This window comes from Erythrolamprus reginae, chromosome Z, assembly GCF_031021105.1.
Source record: "Erythrolamprus reginae isolate rEryReg1 chromosome Z, rEryReg1.hap1, whole genome shotgun sequence".
Taxonomy (NCBI): domain Eukaryota; kingdom Metazoa; phylum Chordata; class Lepidosauria; order Squamata; family Dipsadidae; genus Erythrolamprus; species Erythrolamprus reginae.
The window spans coordinates 66,597,695-66,615,299 of record NC_091963.1 but is presented as its reverse complement, the minus strand read 5'-3'; the positions used below and the strand labels follow the sequence as shown (position 1 = coordinate 66,615,299).

At 42.7% G+C, this 17,605-nt stretch overlaps 1 protein-coding gene across 1 annotated transcript in view; it reads left to right on the top strand.

Annotated features, from left to right (window-relative positions):
* Positions 1-17,605, top strand: part of NME8 (NME/NM23 family member 8) — a 245,123-nt gene that overhangs the window by 176,824 nt on the left and 50,694 nt on the right. Inside the window, exon 16 of the mRNA XM_070728254.1 lies at positions 17,281-17,388. Coding sequence (XP_070584355.1) covers positions 17,281-17,388 — 108 coding nt within the window. The remainder of the gene's footprint in view (positions 1-17,280; positions 17,389-17,605) is intronic.

Below are 17,605 nucleotides of genomic sequence, written 5' to 3'. Positions count from 1 at the left end.
GAGCTGTGGATCGAGGAGGATGCCCAAGTTGCGGACCCTCTCTGAGGGGGTCAATGATTCCCCCCCCCAGGGTAATGGAAGGACAGATGGAATTGTCCTTGGGAGGCAAAACCCACAGCCACTCCGTCTTATCCGGGTTGAGTTTGAGTCTGTTGACACCCATCCAGGCCCCAACAGCCTCCAGACACCGGCATATCACTTCCACTGCTTCGCTCATTGGACATGGGGTAGAGATGTAAAGCTGGGTATAATCAGCGTACTGATGATACCTCACACCATGCCCTTGGATGATCTCACCCAGTGGTTTCATGTAGATATTAAATAGCAGGGGGGAGAGGACCGACCCCTGAGGCACCCCACATGGGAGAGACCTCGGGGTCAACCTCTGGCCCCCCACTAACACCGACTGCGACTGACCGGAGAGGTAGGAGGAGAACCACTGGAGAACAGTGCCTCCCACTCCCAACCCCTCCAGCCGGTGCAGAAGGATACCATGGTCGATGGTATCGAAAGCCGCTGAGAGGTCAAGAAGCACCAGGACAGAGGATAAACCCCTGTCCCGGGCCTGCCAGAGATCATCCATCAACGCGACCAAAGCAGTTTCTGTGCTGTAACCGGGCCTGAAACCCGACTGCTGGGGACCTAGATAATCGGCTTCTTCCAAGGACCGTTGGAGCTGGAGTGCCACCACCTTCTCAACAACCTTCCCCATAAAGGGAAGGTTGGAGACTGGACGGTAGTTATTGAGTACGGCTGGGTCCAGGGAAGGCTTCTTGAGGAGGGGGCGCACGAGCGCCTCTTTATAGGATGATGGAAAGGATCCCCTCCCCAAGGAAGCGTTGACAATCTCCTGGACCCAGCTCCGTGTCACCTCCCTGCTGGCCAAGACCAGCCAGGAGGGACACGGATCCAGTAAACAGGTGGCGGAACTCACAGCACCAATGGCCTTGTCCACTTCATCAGGTGTCACCAGATCAAACTCTTCCCAGACAGGTGGACAAGTACAGGCCCCAGTCACCTCGACTGACTCGTTGTCAGCTGACTCTGTTTTCCAATTGGAGTTGAGATCTGTCCGGATCTGAGCGATTTTATCAGTGAAAAACGTGTTAAAATCCTCGGCACTACTCTGTAAGGGCTCCCCAACTCCCCCCTGGTTAAGAAGGGAGCGGGTCACCCTAAACAGAGCGGCCGGGCGGGATTCCGCTGATGCAATCAAGGCGGCATGATACGCGCATCTTGCCGCCTTGAGCGCCACTTTGTAAGTCTTAATAAAAGCTCTTACAAGTGTTCGATCAGATTCAGAATTACTCTTCCTCCATCACTTCTCTAGACGTCTCTTCTGGCGCTTCAACTTCTGGAGCTCCTCGTTGAACCATGGAGCTCTACGGGGTCTAACGCCACGGAGAGGTCGCAAAGGCGCAATCCGATCAAGAGCCTCCGCTGCAGCCTTGTTCCAGGCCTCCGCAAGAGACTCCGCCGAACTGTGTACGAGTGTATCTGGAATAACCCCAAGTGCCATCTGAAAGCCCTCTGGGTCCATCAGGCATCTGGGGCGGAACATCTTAATTAGTTCCACCTCCCTGCAGGGAAGGATTGGAGCCAGGAAGTCAAACCGTAGTAGGAAATGGTCTGACCATGACAAAGCCTCTTAGTCTCAGACCATTTCTCAATTGCTCAGACAGGAATACCATGTCGGGCGCGTGTCCTCCCTCGTGAGTCGGACCCTGTATTACTTGAGTCAGGTCCATGGCTGTCATGGTGGCCATGACCTCCTGTGCTAGTCCAGAGGCTTCGCCGAGTGACGGCAGGTTGAAGTCCCCCAAGACAATAAGTCCGGGGAACTCCACCACCAACCCGGCTACCTCCTCGAGCAGCACAGGCAGGGCTTTTGACACGCAGCTGGGAGGCAGGTACGTGAGAAACAAGCCCACCTGAACCCCTAAGTCCAACTTCATCAAGAGACACTCGCAACCCGCAATCCCTGGAGCAATGAGTCTACGTAGGCAAAGGCTCTCCCTGGCTATAATAGCCACTCCTCCCCCCCTTCCCTGGGGTCGAGGTTGATGCCATATCTGAAACCTGTCTGGGCAAATTTCAGAGAGGAACTCCTCCCTCTGGGCCCAGCCAGGTTTCAGTAATACATGCCAGGTCGGCCTCCTCATCCAGGATTAAATCCCGGATGAGGAGAGCTTTATTTACCACCGACCTGGCATTGAGCAGCAGCAACCTGAGCCCAGGGCCAGAATTACACTCATCACCAGTACCCAAGATTGGGCTCACGGAGCCAGAACAAGGGATTGTTATTAAGCAACGATCCCTCATTCCCCTGGAACGGCTAACTCCGTGGCCCCCGCCATACCTGCCTCTCCCCAGCAACACCGGGATATTCTGACCCTCTGTCACCCCAGAGATTAGTGCCCCTTCCCCTCCTGCCTCTCCGGCGTCAGGTGGGCCAAATCTATCATTCATACTGTTTCCATTTATCTCATTCATACCATGATTCCACCCACCCCAACCGTCGCACTCATACCAGTCATTCATCCCATGCACAATATTATATCTACCCCAATCATCCATTAATTACGAAACCCCCCAGTAATATTAAAAATGAATTAAATTAGTAATAATTAAAACACTAATAAAATACATCACAATAAATAGGTATAAAAGAGAATAGAAAAAGTTCATAGATTAATAATTAATAATATAATTATTTATTATTATTATTATTATTATTATTATTATTATTATTATTATTTAGATTTGTATGCTGCCTTTCTCCGAAGACTTCGGATTAGATTAAAGTTTTGGGGGTTTTTATGAATGAATTTTATAAACAATAAATTTTTGGAAGAGTTAGGGGTAATTTTTCAATTTTAATATATACCATTTCTGTTATTTTTAGGAATATTGTTAAGTGCATTGTTTGATATTTTACTTAGTGCATTGTCATAGTTTTCTCCTTATTATTTAATTATATTCCTCTTTCTATTCCTTTCTTTTTACTCCTTTCTCTCTTCTCTCTTCATTTTTTATTTCTTTTTTTATTCCTTAAAATTGATAGCCTACTCTTTTTTATTTTTTTCCTCTCTCATCTTATATTTTTCTTATTTTTTATTAATATTGATCTTTTTAAAGGATTGTTCTATTGTTTAATTGTTAAATATTTTCTCTCTAAATTGTCCATAATTATTACTTTAATTACAAAGTAAAAAGAAGTTATACTAAGATATTGCATAATATATTGTAAACTTCTGAGACATGAAAGGTTCCTATAGGGCTCAAAGTGTGACTTCTGTTACAACAACAACAACTCGAAAACAAACATTCACTCCAACTCCAACTCCCACTCCCACTCCAACATCATCTCCTTTACAACAAAGAACAATAACAACAATGTTAGCCAAGGAAAAAGAAAAACAAAAGATGCCAGCAGAATCAAACCTCCAGACTATTCAAGATACCCTAGCAGTTATTCAAGACTTTATGCAGAAAGCACAAACACAAATTCAAATGGATACAAATAAAGAAGAAGTGAAAAAATACTTTGAAGAAATGAAAGAAGAGATGAAAAATGAAATGGGTACCCTGAAAACTGAGCTCAAGGAGATTGGTGAACTTAAAATGGAAATTGGTAAAGTCAAAGGGAGTATGAATGAGATGGATGGAAACATGAAAGTAATACAACAGAACCTACAAGAAAACAAAAAAATAAAAAAGCAATGGAAGATAAAGTCCATGATATAGGACAAAAGGTGGATGAACATGAAGAACATAATTACGCAATCAACAGAGGCTTCGATGAAGCAATAACCAACCTTGAACTTCAATCCGCATCACATGGCTTGAGATTTCAAAATATTGATGAAGAGAAGGATGAAGATCTATCCACAAAGATGGCAGAGATTATAGGAGAAATTCTACAAGTGGACCCACAAGAACTTATAAGAGAGATAGATGAAATTTATAGAGTTCAAACCGGCTACGTAAGGCAACATAACTTACCAAGAGAAGTCCACATCAAGTTTTCAAAAAGAGTAATTAAAGATGACATCTTAAAACAGACGAGAAATCAGACTTGGAAACATAAAGGGAAAGATATTACAATTCTGAAACAAGTCCCAAAGAAGGTAAGAGAAAGCAGAATACTATTTTCTTACAATTGTTTTAATCAAAAAGAACATAATTTTTCAATGGCTAGTACCAGAAGGACTTTCTCTGACCTGGCAAGCAATGAAAATCAAGATAGAGTGGACGAGGCAAGAGTTTTTTTCACACAAAGTGGATTGAATAAGACTGACCAACTACAGATAGAACCCAAAGATAAAGAAGAAGAAAGGGAGGGGAGAAATGAAAGATGTTAAAAAGAAGCAACCACAAATGCAACAAGAATTGGTGTTAGTAGATTGTGTGAACCGAAAGAAATAAAAAAATATTATAAATAGAAATGTCACACAGTCAATGTTAATGGCCTGAACAACCCCAGAAAAAGAAATCAAATATTGTCTACACTTAAGAAACAAAAAGCACAGATAAATATCTTACAGGAAGTCCATATTAAAAAATCAAAGAGGAGTTTACTTAACAATTTAAAATTGTGGAAACTTTATACTACTTCAGCAAATTAAAAAAAAGAGGTGTAGCAATGTACATCGACGAAACAATTGAGTCAAAACAAATATACAGTGACAGCGAAGGCAGAATTTTAATGTTACAATTAGATTTAGAAATGAAACCTCTCATAATTATTTCAATATATGCACCAAATGATAACCAAAAACAATTTTATAAAGAATTGCATGATAAAATAATTGCGCTATCAATAGAAAACATGATAATAATAGGCGATTTTAATGCGATCTCAGTCAAATGGATTATACAAGGAAAAAGAAAGGGGGAAAAAAAGGTAATTTTACCTACAACATTTTGGAAAATGAGCACAGAATTATTATTAAAAGATATATGGCATGAATACCACCCAAAAAATAAACAATACACTTTCTATTCCAATCCTCATAAAACTTGGTCTAGGATTGATATGGCCTGGGTGCCAGCACACACAATGGAAAATATCAGAGATATTGAGATAGAAACTAATAGCTGGGCGGACCATAACCCGTTAGTTATATATTGGAAATGTAAGAGAAAAGTAAATAACTGGTCAATGAATAGAAACATATTACGTGACCCTGAATATAAAGAATGGATAGAGAAAGAATTGGAGGCCTTTTTAAAAATAAATAAAAACAATACTACCCCACAAAATCTTTGGGACACAACAAAGGCATATATACGTGGGCTAACAATTTCTTATATAGCAAAAAAGAATAAAGAGAAGATGTTGCAATATCAAGGGTTAGAGGATGAATTGAAAAAACTAGAATTAGAAATGCAAAAAGATGAACATGATGATAAAGTTAAAAATCAGAGAGATGTATTAAAACATAAAATAAGATTGATAGAACAAGAATCAATGGTAGAACAAATAAAAAGAGCAAAACAAGAATATTTTGAACATGCAAATAAACCAGGAAGATGGTTGGCATATAAACTCAGGAAAGAAAGAGAAAACAAAATTATCAAAAAATTAATAGATAGTAAAGGTGCAATAAGACATAGAATAGATGAAAAAAAGGAAATAGCATTAGAATTCTATAGGAAACTATATGAAAAAGAAGAAATAAAAGAAGACTTAATTTTTTATTATTTAATCTCTATAGATCTGCCGGCATTAACAGAAGACCAACAACAAAAATTAAATAAACCTTTTACAGAAGCAGAATTACAGCAATCCATTAAAAATCAGAAAAATAACAAAGCTACTGGTCCAGATGCGATACCAACAGAATTCTATAAGTTAGATATTGAAATACTTTCCTCAAATATGTTAGATATATTCAATCAAATAATAGTGGATGGTAAATTACCAAAAACATGGACAGAAACTTTAATAACATTAATACATAAAGTGGGAACTGAGAAGGAAAAAATTGAAAATTACAGACCGATATCACTATTAAATGTAGATTACAAAATTTTTATATCAATATTCTCTACTAGGTTTAAAAACATTATAAATGGAATAATTCATGGAGACCAGAATGGATTTTTACCAGGTAGACAAATTAAAAATAATTTACGAACAATAATAAATACCTTAGAATATTATGGACAACATCCTGAAAAACAAATGTCACTTATATTCTTAGATGCCAAAAAAGCATTTGATAATGTAGATTGGACCTTTATGAAAATACAATTAAATAAGATGAATGTGGGAACCAAATTTTTTCAATATAATTGATGCCACATATTCTAATCAATCAGCTAGAATTATGATAAATAATGAGCAATCAAGAAAATTAGAAATACAAAGAGGAGTGAGACAAGGATGTCCAATATCACCATTATTATTTATTTTAACATTAGAGGTATTACTAATAAAAATAAGAGCAGATAAGGAAATAAAAGGGTTGAAGATTAAAAAAAGAAACATACAAAGTTCAAGCCTTCGTGGATGACATCATTTTTATAATAGAGGATTCTTTAACATCAATTTTAAAGTTAATAGATTTAATAGAAGAATATGGGAAAGTTGCAGGTTTGAAAATCAACAAGGAAAAGGCGCAAATACTCACAAAAAACATGACAGAGTTACAGACAAAATATCTCGAAAATTTAACAAATATAAAACAACAAAAAAGGTGAAATACCTGGTTATATGCATCACCTCCAAAGCCATATCTTTAAAAAAATGAAAACTATATAAAATTGTTAGGACAAATTAAAAAGGATTTGGAAATATGGAAAAATTTACAGCTATCTCTAGTTGGAAGAATCTCCACAATTAAAATGAATATACTCCCTAAAGTACTATTTCTTTTCCAAGTTATCCCAATCGATCCTGGACCAAATTTCTTTAAAGAGTTAAATAGAATTACAAAAAAATTATATGGCAGGGCAAGAAACCAAGAATAAAACAAAGTTCATTAGAAGACCGTAAAGAGAGAGGAGGACTTGGCCTCCCTAATTCGAAGCTATATTATCAAGCCACGGCCTTAACGTGGATAAAGGAATGGTTAACTCTTGAAAATCAAAGATTACTTAACCTAGACGGCCATGATTTAATGCTAGGCTGGCACGCCTTTATATGGTATGAAAAGTTTAAAACTCACTCCTACTTTAAAAGTAACATTATTAGGAAAGCATTGATAGACATTTGGAATGAGATAAGGAAAAATCACTTTTTAGTAATGTCAGAATGGATTTGACCAATAGAAGCTATTTCACACCCAAATCTTTTAAAAGATGGTAAGATATGGAAATATAGAGACCTACTGGACAATCAACTAAAATTAAGAACTAAACAAGAATTGCATGAGATAGGCGTTGACATAGACGGGTGGCAGTATGGACAGATTAACTCTAGATACCAAAAAGATGTCAGAACTTTTATTTTTAAAAAAGATAATAACATACTTGGGAAATTATTAATTCAAAATCAAGGGAAATTAATTGGGAAGTTATATAAATACTTAATAAACTGTAAAACGATAGGCTGGATATTGAAAGATAACATGATTAGCTGGTGTAAAAATTTTGGAAAAGAAATAAATTTGGAAACATGGGAAAAGGTATGGATATATAATTGGAAAATAACAAAATTTATTTATTTATTTATTTATTATTTGGATTTGTATGCCGCCCCTCTCCGAAGACTCGGGGCGGCTCACAGCAAGTAGTACAAATCATGAACAATCCAATCAGTTAAAATATTTAAAGCTTTAAAAAAAAACCCATATACTAACAGACACACACACAAGCATACCATGTATAAATTAAACATGCCCAGGGGGAGATGTTTCAATTCCCCCATGCCTGACGGCAAAGGGGGGTTTTGAGGAGTTTACGGAAGGCAGGAAGAGTAGGGGCAGTTCTAATCTCCGGGGGGAGTTGGTTCCAGAGAGCCGGGGCCGCCACAGAGAAGGCTCTTCCCCTGGGGCCCGCCAACCGACATTGTTTAGTTGACGGGACCCGGAGAAGGCCCACTCTGTGGGACCTAATCGGTCACTGGGATTCGTGCGGCAGCAGGTGGTCTCGGAGATATTCTGGCCCAATGCCATAAAGGGCTTTAAAGGTCATAACCAACACTTTGAATTGTGACCGGAAATTGATCGGCAGCCAATGCAGACTGCGGAGTGATGGTGAAACATGGGCATACCTAGGTAAGCCCATGACTGCTCTCGCAGCTGCGTTCTGCACGATCTGAAGTTTCCGAACACTTTTCAAAGGTAGCCCCATGTAGAGAGCATTACAGTAGTCGAACCTCGAAGTGATGAGGGCATGAGTGACTGTGAGCAATGAGTCCCGGTCCAGATAGGGCCGCAACTGGTGCACCAGGCGAACCTGGGCAAACGCCCCCCTCGCCACAGCTGAGAGATGTTTTCTAATGTGAGCTGTGGATCGAGGAGGATGCCCATGTTGCGAACCATCTCTGAGGGGGTCAATAATTCCCCCCCCAGGGTAATGGACGGACAGATGGGATTGTCCTTGGGAGGCAAAACCCACAGCCACTCCGTCTTATCCGGGTTGAGTTTGAGTCTGTTGACACCCATCCAGGCCCCAACAGCCTCCAGGCACCGGCACATCACTTCCACCGCTTTGTTGACTGGGCATGGGGTGGAGATGTAAAGCTGGGTATCATCAGCATATTGATGATACCTCACCCCATGTCCTTGGATGATCTCACCCAGCGGTTTCATGTAGATGTTAAATAGCAGGGGGGAGAGGCCCGACCCCTGAGGCACCGCACAAGGGAGAGACCTCGGAGCCGACCTCTGACGCCCCACTAACACCAACTGCGACCGGCCAGAGAGGTAGGAGGAGAACCACTGGAGAACAGTGCCTCCCACTCCCAACCCCCCCAGCCGGTGCAGAAGGATACCATGGTCGATGGTACTGAAAGCCGCTGAGAGGTCGAGGAGCACCAGGACAGAGGATAAACCCCTGTCTCGGGCCCGCCAGAGATCATCCATCAACGCGACCAAAGCGGTTTCCGTGCTGTAACTGGGCCTGAAACCCGACTGCTGGGGACCTAGATAATCGGCTTCTTCCAAGGACCGCTGGAGCTGGAGTGCCACCACCTTCTCAACAACCTTCCCCATAAAGGGAAGGTTGGAGACTGGACGATAGTTATTAAGTACGGCTGGGTCCAGGGAAGGCTTCTTGAGGAGGGGGTGCACGAGCGCTTCTTTATAGAGTGTTGGAAAAACTCCCCTCCCCAAGGAAGCATTGGTAATCTCCTGGGCCCAGCTCCGTGTCACCTCCCTGCTGGCCGAAACCAACCAGGAGGGACACAGATCCAGTAAACAGGTGGTGGAACTCACAGCTCCAATGGCCTTGTCCACTTCATCAGGTGTCACCAGATCAAACTCTTCCCAGACAGGTGGACAAGTACGGGCCCCAGTCACCTCGACTGACTCGTTGTCAGCCGACTCTGTTTTCCAATTGGAGTCGAGGTCAGCCCGGATCTGAGCGACTTTATCAGCGAAAAATGTGTTAAAGTCCTCGGCATTACTCTGCAAGGGCTCCCCAACTCCCCCCTGGTTAAGAAGGGAGCGGGTCACCCTAAACAGAGCGGCCCGGCGGGATTCCACTGATGCAATCAAGGCGGCATGGTACGCGCATCTTGCCGCCTTGAGCGCCACTTTGTAAATCTTAATAAAAGCTCTTACAAGTGTTCGATCAGATTCAGACCTACTCTTCCTCCATCGCTTCTCTAGACGTCTCTTTTGGCGTTTCAACTCCCGGAGCTCCTCGTTGAACCATGGGGCTCTATGGGATCTAGCGCCACGGAGAGGTCGCAAAGGCATAATCCGGTCAAGAGCCTCCGCAGCAGCCCTGTTCCAGGCCTCCGCAAGAGACTCCGCCGAACTGTGGATGAGTGCCTCTGGAATAACCCCAAGCGCCGTCTGAAAGCCCTCTGGGTCCATCAGGCGTCTGGGGCGGAACATCTTCATTGGTTCCGCCTCCCTGCGGGGAAGGATTGGAGCCAGGAAGTCAAGCCATAGTAGAAAATGGTCTGACCATGACAAAGGCAGTGCTTCTAAGCCCCTTAGTCTCAGCCCCTTAGTCTCAGACCACCTCCCTCATGAGTCGGACCCTGTACTACTTGAGTCAGGTCCATGGCTGTCATGGTGGCCATGAACTCCTGTGCCAACCCAGAGGTTTCACCGAGTGACGGCAGGTTGAAGTCCCCCAGGACAATGAGTCCGGGGAACTCCACCGCCAACCCGGCTACCTCCTCGAGTAGCACAGGCAGGGCTTTTGACACGCAGCTGGGAGGCAGGTACATGGGAAATAAGCCCACCTGAACCCCTAAGTCCAACTTCAACAAGAGAGACTCGCAACCCACAATTTCTGGAGCAATGAGTCTATGCAGGCAAAGGTTCTCCCTGGCTATAATAGCCACTCCTCCCCCCCTTCCCTGGGGTCGAGGTTGATGCCATATCTGAAACCCGGCTGGGCAGATTTCAGAGAGAGGAACACCTCCCTCTGGGCCCAGCCAGGTTTCAGTAATACATGCCAGGTCGGCCTCCTCATCCCGGATCAGATCCCGGATGAGGAGAGCTTTATTTACCACCGACCTGGCATTAAGCAGCAGCAACCTGAGCCCAGGGCCAGAGTTACACTCATCACCAGTGCCCAAGATTGGGCTCACAGAGCCAGAACAAGGGACCATTATTAAGCAACGATCCCTCCTTCCCCTGGAACGGCTAACTCTGTGGCCCCCGCCATATCTGCCTCTCCCCAGCAACACAGGGATATTCCGACCCTCTGCCACCCCAGAGATCGGTGCCCCTTCCTCTCCTGTCTCCCGAGTGTCAGGTGGGCCAAATCTATCATTCACACTACTATCAATCAACTCATCCATACCATAACCCCACTCACCCCCACCAACCCAATCATACCAATCATTCCATTCATACCCACAAGTATATTTATCCCAGTCATCCATTACTTAGAACCCCAATTATATTAAAAAGCAATTAAATTAGTAACAGTATAAAAATAGCAATTAATAGCAATATTAATATTAAAAACACCATTAAAACTGAATAAAAATAACAATAAAAATACAGAAAATACAAATATAGGTAATAGTGAATAATTCAATTCATTTAGGAAATCTGGTCAGCAGCAACTAATAAAAGTGCTAAAGTTCTCAAAGTGCCAAGTTTCCCAAAGTGCCAAGTTTTTCAAAGTGCCAAGTTTTTCAAAGTGCCAAGTTTTTCAAAGTGCCAAGTTTTTCAAAGTGCCAAGTTTCTCAAAAGTGCCAAGTTTCTCAAAGTGCCAAGTTCTCAGGGGCAGAGGTTATTCAAAAGTCAAGGATCATTCAGCATCTCTCTCTCCCCCCCCAGAATAGGGAGGGGGGCGTCCATGTCTGTATAACTCTCCCACCACCAGGCCTTGATCTACCAGTCCTCCTCCCTTGGTCTCCTTTCAGTCTCCTCTCTCCTATCGCAATGGTCGGTCCTCCGTCCGCCAGGTCTCCTCCAGCACCGAGCGCACCCACCGCACAGCTGCTCGGCGTCCCGGTCTGCCTGGCTGGTCGCATTGCCCTCAAGAGCGTCCTCCTCCAACACAGTCCAACTTGTTCGGCTCACCCGACTCACCGGCTTGTTCATTCGTGAAACTCACCCCAAACTCCTTCACTCATCCCCCCAGCCTCAATCTCGGCGTGGGAACGTTCCCGGAGTGAGAAAGGAACTCAGGAAGAGAACTCGGAGGCGGGGCAGTTCGCTCGCTCCACAGCGGCCGCCATCTTCCGAGCCCCAGCTGATCGGGGCTCTCAGCTCTCTGCTCTCCCACAGCAAAAACAGGGAGAGGACGCCGCACAGGAACCGGGCATCGAGATGAAGAACCTTCGGCCCACCGAGTATGCACGCCGGCTCACTGAATATACACGCCGGCTCACTGAATATGCACCCCGGCTCACCGAATGTGCACGCTGGAGGCCGCCATCTTCCAAGCCCCAGCTGATCGGGGCTCCCAGCTCTCAGCTCTCCCAATTTCTTTTAAAGAAAACCAAATTAAGATGTTCTACAGATGGCATCTTCCACCATATAGGATTTTAAAAATACTTCTCCTATTTGTTGGAAATGTAAAAAAGAAATCGGTACATATTTTCACACATGGTGGACCTGCCCTAAAGCTATGATCTACTGGAACAAGGTAGAAAAATGGTTAAAGGAAATAACAAATAAGGAGATTAAAAAGACCCCATAATTCTTCCTACTAGGCATTAGTGATACCAAATACAAAAAAGAAATATACTATTTAATAATTCATATTTTAGTAGCGGCAAGAATTACATTTGCGCAAAAATGGAAAGAAAAGGAAATACCAAAATACAAAGATGTATTTAAGAAAATTATGGAATGTGCAGAATTAGACATGATGACGAGACAGTTAAATAATCAAATGGAAACAGAGTTGTATAAAACTTGGGAGAAAGTGTATAATTAGTGGAATGTTAAAAAAGATTATTAACAACATACAAATAAATTTTAGAAAATTTGAATTTATTAAATTGAATAAATGATATATTGAAATTTTAAGGATAAGTTATTAACCTTATTAATGGACCTCAATTATCTTAACCATAATGAAAAAGTTGAAGTAGATGCTATAGTATAGTAGTATATTAAGAAATTTAAAGGATAAGATTCTTTGTTTTATTAATTGACTTTAATTATTTTAATTATATTGTTAAAATAGAAATATAGAAGTAGATTTTAAATTATATAACTATATCACTCCAATTATTTTAATTACAATGTTAAAATGGAAATACTGAAGTAGATGTGATATTATAGTACTATGTTATGAATTATCTTTCTGTATTGATCTAAATCACAATTAGTTTTTTTTCCCTGTATTTAAGACTTCTATGCTTAGCAGAGCAATGGTAGCTCCTTTAAATGTTGAATGTTGTTTGTTCAAGTTTGTGTGTCATAAAGGAAAATTAATAAAAAATATTTTTTTAAAAAGACATGATGCTGTGGCACAGATGATCCACTGGAACTTGTGCCGGAACTACCATTTACCATTGGCAAAGAACTGGTGGGATCATAAACCCGAAAAAGTGGTCAAAAATGAGCAAGCAAAACTACTGTGGGACTTCTGACTTCAGACTGACCGAATTCTGAAGCATAACACACCAGAAATCCTGATTGTGGAGAAAAAGAAAGTATGGATCATCGACATCGCAATCCCAGGGGACAGCAGAATTGAGGAGACGCAGTTAGAGAAATTAGTGAAATACGAAGATCTAAAAATTGAGCTGCAACGATTCTGGCATAAGCCAGTGAAAGTGGTCCTAGTGGTACTTGGCACGCTGGGCGCAGTGCCAAAAGATCTCAGCGGACATTTGAAAACCATCGGAATTGATAAAATCTCCATCTGTCAATTGCAAAAGGCCGCTTTACTGGGATCGGCAAACTTATTATTATTATTATTATTATTATTATTATTATTATTATTATTATTATGTCAATACAACACAGCAAACGAGATCTATATGCTGGATTTCGTATTTCATCATCAGTCGGGTGCTTCCCAAGCACCTAGGACTGCGTGATGTAGCGGCAAATTATGTTTGCCAATCCCAGTAAAGTGGCCTTTTGCAATTGACAGATGGAGATTTTGTCAATTCCAACGGTTTTCAAATGTCCGTTGAGATCCTTTGGCATTGCGCCCAGCATGCCAAGTACCACTGTAATAATAATAATAATAATAATAATAATAATAATAATAATAATAATAATAATAATAATATATTTATTTATTTATTTATTTATTTATTTATTTATTTATTTATTTATTTATTTATTTATTTATTTATTTATTTATTTATTTATTTATTTGATTTTTATGCCGCCCTTCTCCTTAGACTCAGGGCGGCTTACAACATGTTAGCAATAGCACTTTTTAACAGAGCCAGCATATTGCCCCCACAATCCGGGTCCTCATTTTACCCTCCTCAGAAGGATGGAAGGCTGAGTCAACCTTGAGCAAGTGATGAGATTTGAACTGCTGACCTTCAGATATACAGTCAGCTTCAGTGGCCTGCAGTAGAGCACTCTACCTGCTGCGCCACTCTGGCTAATAATAATAATAATAATAATAATAATAATAATAATAATAATAATAATTTTTTAAAAATTGTGTAACTATATATGATGCTTGTAATATTGAAAGGTATATAATGTAAATTTATTTGTGGGAAGATCGAGAAAAATAAAAAAAATTGGCAAAAAAGAGAATAAACTTTTGCAATAGAGCAGGGATTCCCACACTCAGGGCCGCCGATAGACCAGTATTACTGGGAGTGACGTCAGGGGCCTGGCCAAATTGAAAAATGATGGGGGCCCGGCGCCCGCCCAAAACTCCCCAACCCCGATTGCGACGAACTCTGCCTCTGCGGAGGTTCTCCTCCCCGACAGCAGCCCGCACCTTCTTCCCACCCCCGCGAGGAAAGAAGGCAGGGAGGCCGGCAGACAGGCAGGGAGCCTCGATGGCAGCCGTGGAAGGAGGAGTCACCGTGGGGGTGTCTCGGCCCTCCGGAAGCCAAGCCGCGCTGCTGGGGAAGCGGAATTGGGGAAGCCAGGAGAGGGCTGAGCCCGGCCGGCTTCTCTGATGGTCTTGTGTCCCCCTGAGGATTGCGAGGGGGCAAGAGAGCCGCGCCTTTCAGCCCCCGGAGGTGCTGGGCCGGGGCTTCGGGGGGCCGTGAACACCGCCCACTGCCAATGGCTGCTTTTGGGCGGGAGCCAGCTTACTCGCTTGCATTCCTGCTGCTGGCGCTGGGAGCAGGTAAGCGCGAGGGGGAGGCAAGTGGAGATCCAGGTCCCTCTTTTCATGCATCCACTCAGTGAGCCTTTCTTTCTTTCTTTCTTTCTTTCTTTCATTCTCTCGTTCTCTCGTTCTCTCTTTCTCTCTTGCTCTTTCATTCTTTTTTTCTTTCTCTTCTTTTCTTTCTTTCTCTTTCTTTCTCTCCTTCCTTCCCTCCTTCCATTTCTTTCATTCCCCCTCTCTCTTTTTATTTCTCTTTCATTCTCTTTCTTTCTCTTTCTTTCTTTCTTTCTTTCTTTCTATTTCTTCTTTTCTTTCTCCTTCCTACCTTCTTCCCTCCCTCCCTTCCTTCAGTCCTTCCTCTCTTACTCTCCCCTTTCATAAGTTTCCTTGCTTCCTTCCTCTGTTCCTGTCCCTTCCCCCTTTCTTTCTTTCTTTCTTTCTTTCTTTCTTTCTTTTTTCCTTCCTTCTTTCCTTCTTTCCTTCCTTCCCTCCATTTCTTGCTTTCCTTCTCCTTCCTTCTTTCCTCCCTCACTCCCTTCTTTCACTCCTTCCTCTCTTACTTTCCCCTTTCACACCTTTCCTTGCTTCCTTTGCACCCTTCCTCCGTTCCTGTCTCTTCCCTCTTTCCTTCCTTCCTTCCCACCCTCCGTCCATTCATTCACCCATTCCTCTCTTGATTGCCCCTTTTACCCTTCCTTCCTTCCTTCCTTCCTTCCTTCCTTCCTTCCTTCATAGCTCACCCTCGCCTTTCTTCCCTTCCTTCCAGATGGGAGTGCCCCCTCAAGACACCTGCCCGACTGCTGGTACCCTGCTTTTTCTCTCCCCTCGTCCTTTCCAGCTCCTTGCCAGTGGCTGCCAGGTGTGGGATCCCCCTCCCCTCTCCCCTCGCTAGAAAGCACATGGTTTTGTCAACAAGGCCTCTTCCATAAAGGGAGAAGTGCCAAGGAGCTGTAAATAAGCCATGCTCCGCCTGACCAATGCCAGGAGGCTCTTTCTTTCCCTTGCCGCTCCCGCTTCTTTCTTTCTCCTGGATGAGTCCACACAATCGGCTTAACCTAGTTCCTGAAATAGCCTATGGCAGTGCTTCCCAACCTTGACAACTTGAAGATATCTGGACTTCAACTCCCAGAATTCCCCAGCCAGCGTTCACTGGCTGGGGAATTCTGGGAGTTGAAGTCCAGATATCTTCAAGTTGCCAAGGTTGGGAAACACTGGCCTATGGGACCGCCTCGCTTGGCGTGAAGTGGGAAATGATCCCCGGGGGATGGAGTGGCTCGGCGACTTAAAATAGTTTTAAAATGGTGGGGGGGCCAGACACTTAGGCTGTATGGGCCCCCAAAATTCCTGATGGCGGCCCTGCCCACACTTGGCAATTTTAAGACTTATGGACTTCAATTCCCAGAATTCCTCAACCAGCAAAGCAAAGGGATTTTAAGTCTACAAGTTTTAAAGTTGCCAAGGTTGGAGATCTTTGCTCTAGTGGATCACAGCCACTGAGATGCATAGGAAATTTGCCCTCTGCAATCCCAGCTGGCTTCTCCCCCCCCCCCAAGAAGATTCCAAAGGACATTTTACCTGTTCCCACAGCTCTTGACCAGCATGCAATGCACTTTGCAGGGGCCCCCTTCAGCTCCCACGGCCGGTCATTTGCATAAATATTGCCGAGGATGCTCTGCACAAAGAGACCAACACTGCAAGAAGTTTATCTAAAATGTCATCACTCTGCGTTCTAAAGACCCAAAGTACAGTTTAGGAGAGAGGCTAGGCTTTTCGGCAGGTAGCCAAGTCTGAGGAGCAGAAAGTTCCTAGGTAAAGGAAACTGAGGGGGGATTGAGAGGAGGGGGGAGGAGAGAGGAAATGATGGAGGTCTGCTTAGAGGGAACAGTGGAGCCAATATGTTTATCTTTGTGTCAGACTTTCTCAGGGGGGAGGGAAGAGAGAAGGCAGAGGGCTAGCCACAAAGTCAGAACTTTTAAAAAATGCCACTGGATGTGGGACAAATATTAAAAAGCGGGACTGTCCCCCCAAAAGCAGGACATCTGGTCACCTTATCATTGACTCCCAAAAGATGTTTTGTGTGAAAGCAATTTTAACAGTATCACTTTTACATCAACTCTAATAAAGGACAATATTGTCAATTCTTTGGGTCAATATTTACCACTTTGAGGGATTTTGTCTTAAACAGATTGATATGATTTCCCTTTTAATTTTATGAAGAAATGCTGGTTTGGCCTTTTTTTCTAGAATTTGCTGGTTACATTCCAAAATGTTTGTTATTGAATTTATATTCATTCAGAAGATCTATCTATCTATCTATCTATCTATCTATCTATCTATCTATCTATCTATCTATCTATCTATCTATCTATCTATCTATCTACCTACCTACCTACCTACCTACCTACCTATCTTTGTCTTGACCAGTGGGCCAACTCTTGCTCTTGCTTTGGTACGAGAGAATGCAATCCGAAAATGGAGGGATTTACTTGGCCCAAAGATAATCCACGAAGCAAAGGAACAATATCCCCAAAGGTAAATCTTTTTTATTGTAATAATGGCATCCTGAGAACTATAATTTATTTTCTCTATTGAGATTGTGCTCTCTTGTAATGTTTATGACAATAGTGCCATCATCTGGTAGTATCTTCTACTACTTCAGCATGTTATAGCAAAATATAATACACAATACAGAAATATTTTTGCAAAAGAAACTTCTCTGTAGGAAATTATGTATTAACTTAAAAGACAC